Source organism: Cucumis melo, chromosome 6 (genome assembly GCF_025177605.1).
Source record: "Cucumis melo cultivar AY chromosome 6, USDA_Cmelo_AY_1.0, whole genome shotgun sequence".
NCBI lineage: Eukaryota > Viridiplantae > Streptophyta > Magnoliopsida > Cucurbitales > Cucurbitaceae > Cucumis > Cucumis melo.
The window spans coordinates 9,053,805-9,067,250 of record NC_066862.1 but is presented as its reverse complement, the minus strand read 5'-3'; the positions used below and the strand labels follow the sequence as shown (position 1 = coordinate 9,067,250).

General features: G+C 34.8%; 3 protein-coding genes across 4 annotated transcripts; 2 read left to right on the top strand and 1 right to left on the bottom strand.

Annotated features, from left to right (window-relative positions):
- Nucleotides 1–1,410: 1,410 nt before the first annotated feature.
- LOC107990291 (E3 ubiquitin-protein ligase SINAT5) lies at nt 1,411–4,600 on the top strand. Of its 2 annotated transcripts, XM_051086875.1 has the most exons (4): nt 1,481–1,640; nt 1,845–2,056; nt 2,843–3,229; nt 3,993–4,600. In XM_051086875.1, the coding sequence occupies exons 2-4, from the start codon at nt 2,036–2,038 to the stop codon at nt 4,350–4,352; spliced, it is 768 nt and encodes a 255-aa protein (XP_050942832.1). In that variant the 5' UTR covers nt 1,481–1,640; nt 1,845–2,035; the 3' UTR covers nt 4,353–4,600. The 2 variants fall into 2 exon arrangements, with proteins under 2 accessions (XP_008466823.1, XP_050942832.1); XM_008468601.3 differs by having other exon boundaries at nt 1,411–2,056.
- Nucleotides 4,601–5,539: 939 nt separating this feature from the next.
- LOC103504135 (E3 ubiquitin-protein ligase SINAT5) lies at nt 5,540–9,576 on the top strand. Its single transcript, XM_008468600.3, has 3 exons — nt 5,540–6,150; nt 7,453–7,839; nt 9,087–9,576. The coding sequence occupies exons 1-3, from the start codon at nt 5,899–5,901 to the stop codon at nt 9,444–9,446; spliced, it is 999 nt and encodes a 332-aa protein (XP_008466822.1). The 5' UTR covers nt 5,540–5,898; the 3' UTR covers nt 9,447–9,576.
- Nucleotides 9,577–9,738: 162 nt separating this feature from the next.
- Nucleotides 9,739–11,964, bottom strand: LOC103504137 (pentatricopeptide repeat-containing protein At3g49240, mitochondrial). Its single transcript, XM_008468603.3, has one exon. The coding sequence runs from the start codon at nt 11,868–11,870 to the stop codon at nt 9,996–9,998; it is 1,875 nt and encodes a 624-aa protein (XP_008466825.1). The 5' UTR covers nt 11,871–11,964; the 3' UTR covers nt 9,739–9,995.
- Between the last annotated feature and the right edge of the window lie 1,482 nt (nt 11,965–13,446).

Here is a 13,446-nt window from a genome sequence, read left to right as displayed (position 1 = left end):
AAAAATCAAATATATTTGATTAATGGAGAATGTTTTGAGAACATTTTTAAAATATGTCAAGTTAAAATATACTCATGATATCAATTGCATTAGTCTAAAGCTAAGTTCACGTTAACATATAATTACTTCATATTACTAAGATATTATGTATGAAATCCTCGTTTAGTACAAACTAGTTCTTACTACGTCCATTTTAATTTATAAGAATCAAAATAAAAATATATTTTTATTAATTTTTACATAATATACTTAAGTATTTACTTTAAAATTTATCTCGATTCATTATATATATTTTTATAATATAATACCATTTTTTAATGTATATTATGTTAATGCTTTTTTAGGCCATATGATATATTATACTTTAATTGTTGATATCATATAGTTTATGTGAACGTAATTTAAATCTAACTAATATACTAATAATGTTTTAATTAAACTTGGTAGCAAAATATTCTAACATTTTAAAAATAAATAGATATTAAATTTATGGAGAAAAATCTCTTTTGTTGTTAAATCACTAATTTTAATCTGACACAAACATATATTTTATTTAATTTTTAACTAAAAAGTAATATTTTTCTAATAAATAACTCTATTACAGGCGGTATTTTTTAATTTATTTTTTTTATTAGAATAAAGAACTATATTTCCATTTACTATAAAACGCTACATATTATAAAATCAATAAGCCATAAAATATGTATTATATCTATTACATGTAGTCGAATTTCTTTTTGATCTCTTTATAAAAAGATAAACAACTACTATATAACAAAAAAAAGAAAAAAAGAAAAAAGCAATGCTGAAAATGTGTATTTTAATTACAAAACCTTTCAAAATACCCTTCAAACATATTCTATAATGTCCAAAAATCTCTAATCCTTCAATTCTCTCAAAACAAACTATCTCCTAATGAAATGGTCATCTTAGTTTTACAAATTGAACCTCTCTTTGATTTGTGGATAACACTCTTAATACTAATTTCTCCCAAATCAAAAAGTAGAAAAGAATGATAATGATACATCCAAACTATCATAATCATAGATCTTAAATAGATATTATGAATCATGATAACAATTACTGTAGAAGAAAAAAAATCATTAAAATAGAAAGTTGTAATTTCAAACCACTCTTAAAAAAACGGTAAAATAGATGAGTAAAGAGAAATTATTATAAATTATAAAAAAGTAAAAATATTTACAACATATAACTAAATTTTAGATTTTATGGATATCTATAGCTAAAAATCGAAACTTTTTATTATATTTTATAAATATTTTAATTTATTTTGAGATAATTAAAAATATAGATAAATGAAGAGAATTTGAAATCGAAAGATATAAAATAATAAGGTGAAGTATTAATTGAAGAAGAAAAAGGAGATAAAAACACGTGGTGGGCTTTTGTTAGTAATGAAACTGTGATGATCACATATCCCAAAGTTTTCTTCTTAACCAATCTTCTAGCCGTATGATCCCCTGTTTTTACTCTTCCCCATCGCCACATCAACGGTGCCATTACTCTCTTTCTCCCTTCTCTCTCTCTCTCTCTCTCTCTCCTCTCACTTCAGAGACCTGGCAAAGAGAGGAACAGCACAAGGGGGTAGAGACGACGAAGAAAAGAACCTCATCTTTCGGGTAAAAAAGGGTTCTTTCCCTTCCATTGATCTACCCCTTTTCCTCTTTTCTGCCTTCTTTACGAATCCCTTGTGGGAATTAACAAGAGGGTTCTAAAATCTTGATCGGTTCTTTGTTTTGGCTTAGTGGGTTTGTCTTAATTTCTACAGATTTTGTGTTTTTTGTGAATGGATTTGGATAGTATTGAGTGTGTTTCATCTTCAGATGGTCTTGATGAAGATGAGATCCATCTGCATCATACTCTTCATCCTTATTCTCTTTCTCACCATCATCCAGAGTTGTCAGCGACCAAGCCTCGTAATGGAAGCAATAATAGCGGTATAGCAGTCCCCACTGCGACTGCACCTGCTACTAGCGTTCATGAATTGCTTGAGTGCCCTGTTTGTACCAATTCTATGTACCCCCCCATCCATCAGGTTTGTCTTTGTTGCCCTAGTTACTTTCAGAATGTAGAGGGCTGATTTGATTTTCAATTTACTAGGGTGGAGGGGTGGGGGATGGCTCTTTTTTTATTACATAATTTCCTTTGATTTATCTTCCCTGCTGGGTTTTTGTTTTTATTTTGGGCTGATCGTCGATCATTCGATGTCGGCTGGAAGTTTGGGGATATGAATTGTTTTGGATGGATGTGTCAAATGGGAACTTGTTATTGAGTACTAAAATTGTGAGATGTAAAGTCTAGAACTAGATTATATTGAGATATGGCAAATCTTTGGTTAGATGTGTTGTATCATATTGTAACCATTGAGCATTAGCCATCATATCTCTTTTACTTCTTAAGGTTTTCTAACTTTAGACTGTATAATTAAGAGATTAGTACTTGTCCTATTTCTGCTTGAAAGCATTTTTTCTAGCATAAGATGCTGGTTCTTTTAAACTACTCTCCAAGGGGATCTCTTGGGTTTTGTTATAAACATGATGCTATCTGGCTGATGAAATTTTATTTTCCATTACTTTCTCAGAATAGAATACCATTTCCTGTCATTGCATTTATCTTTATCTTTCTTCCTGTATCATTGGCAGCATTTGAGTTGGTACCCTAAGGATGATGACTACGGTTAAGATTTAAGAAGATGATTGTTTTATTCCAATATATTGTCTTAAAACATTTAATACTTTTCATAAGATGTATATTTGGTTGTTGATATATATCCAAAGAATGTATATGAGGGTTAACTGTATGACCGACTAAAATGGTGCAGTGCCACAATGGACATACCTTATGTTCTACATGTAAAACACGGGTTCATAATCGTTGCCCTACTTGTAGACAAGAGCTTGGAGATATTAGGTGCTTAGCATTGGAGAAGGTGGCAGAATCACTTGAATTGCCTTGCAAGTATTATTCATTGGGGTGCACTGAGATATTCCCATACTACAGTAAGCTTAAGCATGAGGCATTGTGCAACTACAGACCCTATAGTTGCCCTTATGCTGGGTCGGAATGCTCTGCTGTTGGGGACATTCCTTTCCTTGTTGCCCATCTCAGGGATGACCATAAGGTGGACATGCACACTGGCTGCACATTTAACCATCGCTATGTGAAATCCAATCCAAGGGAAGTGGAGAATGCCACTTGGATGCTTACTGTAAGTCTTATGTATTTGACCTTAATTCTTATATGATTTTTTTTTCTTAGGTAGATCTTGTTTTATCAGACACAATTACACATCTTACATGTGATATAATTACAAATTCATGTGAGCATATGTCATATGTGCCTTTGTATCTACGGAGGCTAGGATTACACACCCAATTAAGCCACTAGGTAGATTAGAAAGATTCCTACAGATCAACACATATGTATGATGAACAACATCATTGATATTAGATGGCCTGCTACAAGTTTATGATTTATAAACTATTGAAGATGCTTCAGAAGTTTTTCTCATCGTGTGAAATGGGTATAGCTGCAAGTTAGTGACAAGTTTGGTAATCAATCATTTTCTTTTATTTGATATAACACAGACCTTAACTGATTTACTATTTACCTTTTTCCAGTGCTAAATGGATGTGATGCAATGAAATAAAAGTTTGGTTGAAATATCAAGGGATCAAGATAATCCTTTTTATTTAATGTTTTCAATTTCCTGTTCTAGTGTGCTTTCTGACAGCTTGGATTTTAATTTTATTATTTTTTTGTAAAGTTTATCGCATTTTCCGTTCCATTGAAAGATCTGTCCATTTCCATTTCATTGAAAGATTGGTCACTGGATGCTGAACTGCTACCTGTAAATGGCTCGTTTTGTGTATAATCAAATGACTTCACACTGAGAGGTTCTAGACATTCCTTGGGTTTACTCCAAATATTAGTTTGATTCTGTTTCTTGTTTGCTCTGTCACATTTTGCAGGTGTTCCATTGTTTTGGTCAATATTTCTGCCTTCACTTTGAAGCCTTTCAGCTTGGCATGGCCCCGGTGTATATGGCTTTCCTTCGTTTCATGGGCGATGAGAATGATGCACGGACATACAGTTACAGTCTTGAGGTCGGTGGATACGGGCGGAAACTAATATGGGAGGGCACCCCACGAAGTATTAGAGATAGTCATCGAAAAGTGAGGGACAGCCATGATGGACTAATCATTCAACGAAATATGGCTCTTTTCTTCTCTGGTGGGGACAGGAAGGAATTGAAACTTAGAGTTACAGGAAGGATATGGAAGGAACAAAACCCAGATGCTGGAGTATGCATACCAAACCTGTGTAGCTAAAGAAAGACAAGTATTCTCTTTCTCAAGGGCCTACGGTTCTGTGTGTTTTGGAGCTACTGTGCTTTGTACCTATTCTCTCTTTACCTTTCCTGGTATATTGTAATGGATGATTTGTTAAATAGTAGTCATATTGATAATTATTAATCTTCCAAAGAAGTATGTTTTTTGAAGTTGTAATGGATGTTTGCTTTGTAACTTTATAGAGAAGTGGAATATCAACACGATTGCCTTGTGCATATTCTTTCCCAGCCTCCTGATCTTGATAATTAACAACTAACCTAATGGTAAATGAAGGTTATTGGGTTTGATAAAGGGGTAGGGGAAGATGGGTTCAATTTATATTGATCATCTATTTAAGACATTATCTTACGAGTTTTTTTGCTACCTAATTGTAGTAGGATTAAATAAGTCGTTTCGTAATATTAGTAAATTGATCTCAACACTCTCGTAGATACAAAGACAATCTTTTGTATCCATTTATGCACCACTTCGATCATTCATCATTAATGTCACGTTTATCACAAGTAAAACATAATCAATTAATAATCTTGATTATAATCTTAGTGGATGTCGAATGATTACGTTTGTTTTTGTTAGCTTATGTTCTATAATTGTAATGAAACTGTGGAGTTCACTTTCAAATTTATAATCAAAACATACATGATGCTCAATTTGATTGTGCTTAGAAATTACTTGAAGCCTATAACCTTTATCATTATTATTACAAACATTCTCATTGAGAATTATGGATCAAGTAAAATATGATAGATTTGTAATTATAAGTAAACACGATTAAAAAAAATCCAATTACGTTTGAGATTGAGATTCATTACAAACAATCCATCACGAAATTTCATTCGAAAAACACCAATTTTTATTACGAATTAATAAACCTGATTTAGATGATAGTCAACAAGAAAACAATAGAAAAAAAACCGAGAAGAACAAAGATCATTCGCAAGGTTTATGGAGGGAAAAGAAAAAATATCAACCATGATGAAAGAAACTATAAATTATTCAAATATCATAAGAAGGTATCTTAATCATATATATCCCATTTGAAAAGTATTCCATTTAAATAAAGAGAAGAAAAGAAAAAAAAGAAAGTAAAAAAGAACATCTTTTAAAAGAAAAAGAACATTAAAATTATAATGATTACATATGTCTATAGTTGTCCAAACCAATATCTTGGCCTTGGCATATCAATTTTTACTCATCAAAGAACCGAATCAACGGTGCCATTATTAGCTCACGCTCTCTCTCTTACTCTCTTTCTCTCTTTCTCACACACACTTCAAAGACCTCAGAACAAGAGAGGAACAACACAAAGGGGTTAGAGGAACCAAGTAAAGAACCTCTTTTTTCGGGTTAAAAGGGCTTATTCCCTTCTGGGTATCCATCAAATCAATCATCCTTTTTTTCCCTTTTCATTCTTTGCTTCTTTCCTACTCTGCCAAACCCAGAAATTTTTCTGAGGTCTCGATCGATTCTAGATTTGGATAAGTGGGTTCTTGTTTTCAGTTCTATAGGGTTTCTTTTTCTGTAAATGGATTTGGATAGTATTGAGTGTGTATCGTCTTCTGATGGTCTCGATGAGGATGAGATTCATCTGCACCACACCCTTCATCCTTATTCCCAATCTCATCATCATCCCGAGTTGTCCGCATCTAAGCCTCGTTATGGAAACAATAATACCGCTGTGAACGGTGGTCCCACTGCAACTGCGCCGGCAACTAACGTTCATGAATTGCTGGAATGCCCTGTGTGTACTAATTCTATGTACCCTCCCATCCATCAGGTTTGTCTTCTTACTTCTAATTACTTACATAATGGAGATTGTTTGAATTGGCCCTGCAAACCCCATAATTGGACTTTTTATTTGGGTATGAAAAAGGGGTTCTCATTAATTTTTCTCTGATGGGGATTTGGATTATGGTTTATTGATCAATTGTTGGGCTGGGGTTGAACTAGTGGTTTGCTTGAAACTGCTCAGAAGATGTCTTGTTTTTCTTTTCTTCATATGTTTTATATCACATATGGAGTACTGCATCAAACCGGAGATGTAAGGCAAGATTGGAGTGCATATTTAATTAGTGGAAAAATAATAGAGAAACTAAAAGAAAGCAATGAAACTAAGTAGAGAAACTCCACACCAGCGAAAAATTATTACAATCACACAAAACAATGCTCTCTCTCCCAATCCTGATGACATTTACATTTTCTCAAAGTTTTTGTACTACTCACACCCTTAAACTTGAGAATACAAAATAAAATATTTAACTAGAGTTAACACATCTAAACTTGAGTGTTACAAATTAGAGACAACTGGAAACCAAAGACATAGGCCCCTACAATTTGAAAGCAAAGGCATAGGCTCCTTCTATAGTGTTTGATGTATGTATGTGGTGAAGTTCATTGAACTTTGGTCTTAGAAAATTTGGCATTGTGGTATACTGGTTTCAGAACTGTATTTTCTTCTCGTAAGCTAGAAAATATCTTGGTTTTTGGTAGTTTTAATAAAACTGTTTTATGTTGTTGCATCAGTCATAAACCATCAATCTCTCTCTCTCTCTCTTATGAAGGTTTTCTAGCTTTAAATTGTATAAAGAGAGTAGGTTACTCGTCCCGTTCCTAAAAGCTTATATTTTAAATTCTAGCATAAGATGCTTGTAGTTTCTACCAATTTGCTAAGGAAATTTCATTTGGTTTACTTATAAACGTTACTTTGGAAGACTGATGAAATTTTACCTTTCACCTTTCTTCCTTTGGGATATCATTTTCCATCCTCGTAGATTTTCTTCTACTTCATGTATGATTTGAGCTTACCTTTATATACAGTTGAGAATATGCATATTGCATGCTGTATTCCAATAATCCTCTTAGAACATAATATTGTTTGCCGTAAGTGTAACAGAGGATTTAGAAGGGAGTGGTTTTGACCCCACCTACCTACCTACAATTTAATATCCTGTCAGTTCCTACGACGACCCATTGCTGTAGGGTTAGAATAGTTAGGGTGTGTACAAGTCTTGTTGGATAGACATTTTCAATGTTAGTATGTAAATGTCGGTTAACCTTATGACCAACTAAAATGTTGCAGTGCCACAATGGACATACCTTATGTTCCACATGTAAAACGAGAGTTCATAACCGGTGCCCAACTTGTAGACAAGAGCTTGGAGATATTAGGTGCTTGGCACTGGAGAAGGTGGCAGAGTCACTTGAATTGCCTTGCAAGTATTATTCATTGGGTTGCACTGAGATATTTCCATACTACAGTAAACTTAAGCATGAGGGTTTGTGCAACTACAGACCCTATAGTTGTCCATATGCTGGGTCAGAATGCTCTGCTATTGGGGACATTCCTTTGCTTGTTGCACATCTGAGGGACGATCATAAGGTGGACATGCACACTGGCTGCACATTTAACCATCGCTATGTTAAGTCCAATCCAAGGGAAGTGGAGAATGCCACTTGGATGCTTACTGTAAGTTTGATATTTTTTACCTTAACTCTCAAATGATTCTCGTTCTCTCCTTTTTCATAGCACTTGCTTCTTGAATTGATACTTATGATACATTATATGCACGCTTGTGTATGTATGCTTAGGTAAATATGTATGTATGTATCAGTTATTTCACTCGGTATCTATTAAGGTAAGAGGAGGACAAGGGTTTCAAACCCAATTATGAAACTCAGGAGATTAGAGGACTCCAACCAGTTGAAAACAGACTAAAGACATGTTTGGGAATGTTTCTTTTTTTTCTTTTTTTTTTTTTTCTTTTAAAGAAGACATGTTTGAGAGTGATTTCAAAATCATTCAAATTATTCTTATTATGTTTAAAATCACTATAAAACATGTATTTTATCACGCAAATCATTTTTTTTTAATACAATTTTCATTGAATTGGTTTTGAAGGATTGAAAGCATGTTTTTAAAATAATTTTTGAAATGACAAAAATGATTTTAGTCCTTTCAGGACCACTCCCAAACACCTCTAAGGATGATGAAAGTCCACTAATATAAGCACGCTGGAAATTTGTGTTTGTCTTTCCGTTTTTTCATATTCCCATCTTTTTTTTTTTCCTTTTCTTGTCTTCTTCCTTGATGAAGTGTCGCTAACCTGAACAAAACAAGCCAAACTAAAAAGAAAGGCTCTAATCAAGCTGAATAAAACCGAAAACTTAACTGAAGTCACTAAGAGTCTACCGATCTTCCTTGGTTCTCCCCAACCTTCTAAACCTCCCGTGGTTTCTCTTTAACCACACTCTACGACACCATACATACAGCTAAATAAATTTTGTTGATGATGCGTAGAAGGAACTGTGACAAGTTGATTATAAGCTTGTTCACCTATCTTTTTCTTTTATTTTATGAAACTTTGGCCTTGATTTTGTTTGTTCCCTTAGAGGTAACTTGATCTGATGCAATAAGATAGCAGTATGATTTGGATATCTAAGGTTTAAGGGTACATGTTTTTATGGATATTTTTTCAAGATTCCTTTTATCAAAGTGATGGACTTTTGCATTTCTGGTTCAAGTGTTCTTCTCAAATCTCTATAAATGAAGCGGCTAGTTTGGTCACGGGATGCCAAAACTACCAGCAACTGAAATATGGGTATTTATGTGTTTGATCAAAATGAGGCCTTGGAGCATGAGGATATTCCGTTGGTCTTATCCCATATTTTAGATTAATCATGTCTCTTGTGGCTTCCGCTTCTCACATTTTGCAGGTTTTTCATTGTTTTGGTCAATATTTCTGCCTTCACTTTGAGGCTTTTCAGCTTGGCATGGCTCCAGTGTACATGGCTTTCCTCCGTTTCATGGGCGATGAGAATGACGCCCGAACGTACAGCTACAGTCTCGAGGTTGGTGGATATGGGCGAAAACTGATATGGGAGGGTACACCACGAAGTATTAGAGATAGTCATCGAAAAGTTAGGGACAGCCATGACGGATTAATTATCCAAAGAAATATGGCTCTTTTCTTCTCTGGTGGGGACAGAAAGGAACTGAAGCTGAGGGTTACGGGAAGGATATGGAAGGAACAAAACCCGGAAGCTGGTGTTTGCATACCAAACCTTTGTAGCTAAAATTGAAGTGTTTACTTAATGCCCGCCTTTCTTTGTGTTTTTGACAGTATTTTGCTTTGTACCTATTCTCATATATTGTAACGGGTGATATTTTTTAATTGTATATACTTGAGAATTCTTGATCTTCCAATCTATAATGGTGCCAAAGTTGTAACGTTCACTAACTTATAAGTAGATTTTCGTGCATCCTTGCTTGGAACTTCAGGAGTAAAGTACAAGGGGTTAATCTAGGACTGTGATTTGAATCTACTAAAAACGATAGAAGTGGAAACAATTACCGACTACATTAACATTATAAGCAAAAGTGCAAGGTCAAAAAATCTTTATCAATTTTCTTTTTGTCGTACAGATTTCTCTTTGCCTAATTGGTTAAGAGAACCAGAAATCGGATCACATTTAAGTTGACAGAAACGGAGGAAAACAGATCACATTCCCATGTAGATAGAAGCAACAAATAATAGAAAATCTGATGTAAATTTCACCTGTTCTTCCTATCTAAACAGTTCAATTCTCGCTCTTCAGTACTTTCCCCTCCACTATGCAACTTCTTCAAGGATTTGATTCCGCAAGTTCAGTTTTACCACCGTCGTCTTCTTGTTGACCAGATTGCATTTCGTTCACTACAGATTCTTTCTCACCTTCCTTGTTCGCAAACAACTTGGATGACAGTAAAGAAGAAACAGCAGCTTTAGCACTTCTCTTCTGTGCCTCTGCTGCTTCAGCCTCCTTTGCCTTAGCTTCAGCTTTCAGTCTTTCTTTCTCTTCCACAAGTTTAGCTAGATCTTCTTCCCTGTCTTCCTTCCTCAGCTCACCTCTCACGAACTCCTGCAGTTCTTCCGAAAATTCAATCCCATCATCATCGAGAAGGGTATCAACCACATTTAGTACTTCGTCCATTTTTCCTGATTCACTCAACGCTTTCATTATAAATTGATAGTTCGAGGCGTCCATTTTGAGCTTCTTCACCATCAAATCGAAGAAAGACTTCGCTTCGTCGACCTTCCCTAATTTAACCAACTCACCCACTAATATGTTATAAACTGCTATATTGGGTCTGAGTCCAGAATCTACCATTTTTCTAAAATATGCAGCTGCATCATCTGCCCTGTTTTTTTGAAAGCAAGAATGCATCAACAAACCGTAAGTAAACTCATCCGGGTTTACTCCCTTCTCACCCATTGTTCCGTAAAGCATCTCAGCTTCAGCCAACATTCCATTATTACATAATTGTTCGATCAAATTATTGAATGATAATGTATCTGGGCTACACCTATAATCACCCATCTCCTCAAATACTCCAATGGCCTCTTTGAACCTCCCTTTGATGCAGTACCCATCAACCATTACATTAAAGGTTCCCAAGTTCACTGCCAGATGCCTGGGTGGACGATGCTCCTTTGTCATCCTATCAAACAATGTCAAAGCCTCACTAAACTTCCCATGCTTGCATAATGCATCAAGCACTGAATTGTATGCAATGGCACTCATCTTCACCACTGGATTATCACCCACAGTCTCCTCATAACACTTCATTGCTTCCTCTTCCATTTCTTTCATAAAATACCCTTTCATCAAGTTCCCATAAACAACTCCATCTTCCACAGTCCCTCCCAACTTTTCTTTCAACTCTTCAAAAAGCTTAAAAACTCCATCAGGATCTGAACTTCTCACACATCCGGCCATCAGATAATGATAAATAAGAGGGTCAGGAGCGAAACCTTTCACAATCATTTCCTCTTTAAGCTCCATTGCCCTCTCCAACTTTTTATTATCTACCAACCCTTTAATCAAGATCCTATAAGTCGTCGGCGAGGGGTTGAAAGGCGCATCATTGATCAACTGCTTGTAATGTTCCATTGCAGTATCAGGCTTACGGCAATCCAAATACGTCTGAAAAATCAAATTGTGAGTGATTATATTAGGGACGACACCAGCCTGTGTAATAAAACGATGAAGTGAAAGCAAATCGGCATATTTCGATTGACGAAGCTGTGCATTGAGAACCGCATTGACAGTGAAGATGGTGGGACGACAATTGGAATAAATTGAATGACGAGTGAAAAGCGCGGCTTCTTCAAGATCATTTTCCCGAATGAGAGTGAGAATGCGATTGTGGAGGTTAAGACGATTGCCAGAGAGAGCAGAGATGTGCTCAGGAACTTTCGGGGTATTAGGGTTTTGTGGGGTTTGAGATCTAGAAGGCTGCGATTGTGGACGAGCGGCAGAGGAAGAAGAGAGCGGAGGTTCGATGCGGAGGCGGCGCTTACGACGGCGTCGTTCAGCATCAGCTTCCTCGGCCGAAGCAAAAGAGAGAAATCGGAAGGTGACGATGGGAAGTGGTGCTGGAGCTTGGCGCTGTAGTAAATGGTGGGAACCGGTTAGGGTTTTGAGGTGCGTGAAGAAGGCCGGCTTCGATAATGCCATTGATAAGCTTCACCGGAAGATAGAGACACGGTGAGGAATTAGGGGTTTTGGCCCTTTAGGGGTGACGATAGGGTTATTAAGAGAGGGTTTAGAACTAGAGAAATAATAGAAGGCTTTTATTATTAATTTATTTTTTTATCGACTAATCGTCTCCGAAAAGTCGACACGTCGATATTCATTCGCTTCCATTATTTTCTTCAAGCCCCAAATAATCGAGATTTTGAAAAGCCCACATTGGTGGCCCATGTACCCATTTCATACAAAGCCCGTGCCCTATTTGAAACGTTACATTTCGAAAGTGATCATTACTAGAAATAAATATATACTTACTTAACTAAATGATGTGTTTGTTTGTTTAGGATTGCTCCAAGGCGTATTCCAAAAGGGAAACTCAATTTCTAGAGTTTTGAGTTGAGCAATCCAACTAATGGAGTTTTACAAAAAAAAAAAAAAAAATTATTCTGACATTCTACAACCTCAAGGACTACACCTACTTCGACAATATTGACATTGGATATATACTCAAGTAGGCGTTAAAGGAAGAATCTTATAAATTCTCACACAAACAATCTTAAACTAAGTAAATTTTTTTTCGTGCTTGACTGAACTAAATACTCTATTTACTAACTTAGACACTTAAGTGTACTCGACTCAACAACACCGCACTAGTATGAATACACCTATGAAGGTGAGTTCTAGCAACGAATCTAAATGAACATCAAAGCGAACCACATAGTTATGTAGTCAAACTTAAATATAATTTGATTAAACTATTTTCTTAATTATATTTTTGAGTAGTGTCATGTCATTGAATTGAAGCATGATTAAAATGCTTAAAAGTTAAATTGATTAGGTAGGGGGACAAAGTTTTGATGATTAACAATAGAGAGTCTCAAACAAAAAGCGCTTCCATTTAAGCAGTGTAAGAAAGCAAAGAATTTCAAAGGGTAAAGTCTACAATTGTTAATTAATAAGGACTATGAATTTCAAAATGTTGACTTTTGTTTCTTTTATAAAAATAGTTTTTCCAAAAAAACATTTAAAGAAACGTGAGAATATGGTGTTTTGATTTCCAAAAGTGATTACATTAAATAAAAAGGTTGTCGTAGAGATTTATACTAACCATACAGTATTGTATTGGCCATTGGGTGTAGTTAATTCTTTCAAATCCTCACAAGTCAGTAACTTAATTTTGACTCGGATATTTGTCCTTTTCAAAGTTTAAGGGATAGAATAAAACAAATGCTATGATTTTGAAAACAAAAATTAGGAGGAAAAGATTATTAAAAAGAAAAAAAAAAACAAATTAGACAAATAGAATTTCTTTTATTTGAACTCGTGATTCCTTATTTTCGAAAACATACATATTGTCAATTGAACTAAGCTCACGTTGATACAAAGTATCTCTAACACTCTATTTTTCTTTGTTCTTTGTTGTTATCTTCTATTTTGTCATTCTTCTTTTAGTTTAGTTTTTATTTAATTAATTAATTTATTTTTAACTTATTTCCAAATACATTTTATTTTTTCCTCTTTTTTCTTTTAACGTTTTCTATATTATTTATATTTTTCAATC

What these genes read in the sequence shown, in the direction of transcription:
- LOC107990291 (XM_008468601.3), top strand. Translation starts at nt 1,808, where the DNA reads ATGGATTTGGATAGTATTGAGTGTGTTTCATCTTCAGATGGTCTTGAT. An exon ending in TGTACCCCCCCATCCATCAG is followed by an intron (nt 2,057 to 2,842) that starts GTTTGTCTTTGT and finishes AAAATGGTGCAG; the next exon opens with TGCCACAATGGACATACCTT. An exon ending in ATGCCACTTGGATGCTTACT is followed by an intron (nt 3,230 to 3,992) that starts GTAAGTCTTATG and finishes CACATTTTGCAG; the next exon opens with GTGTTCCATTGTTTTGGTCA.
- LOC103504137 (XM_008468603.3), bottom strand. Translation starts at nt 11,870, where the DNA reads ATGGCATTATCGAAGCCGGCCTTCTTCACGCACCTCAAAACCCTAACC.
- LOC103504135 (XM_008468600.3), top strand. Translation starts at nt 5,899, where the DNA reads ATGGATTTGGATAGTATTGAGTGTGTATCGTCTTCTGATGGTCTCGAT. An exon ending in TGTACCCTCCCATCCATCAG is followed by an intron (nt 6,151 to 7,452) that starts GTTTGTCTTCTT and finishes AAAATGTTGCAG; the next exon opens with TGCCACAATGGACATACCTT. An exon ending in ATGCCACTTGGATGCTTACT is followed by an intron (nt 7,840 to 9,086) that starts GTAAGTTTGATA and finishes CACATTTTGCAG; the next exon opens with GTTTTTCATTGTTTTGGTCA.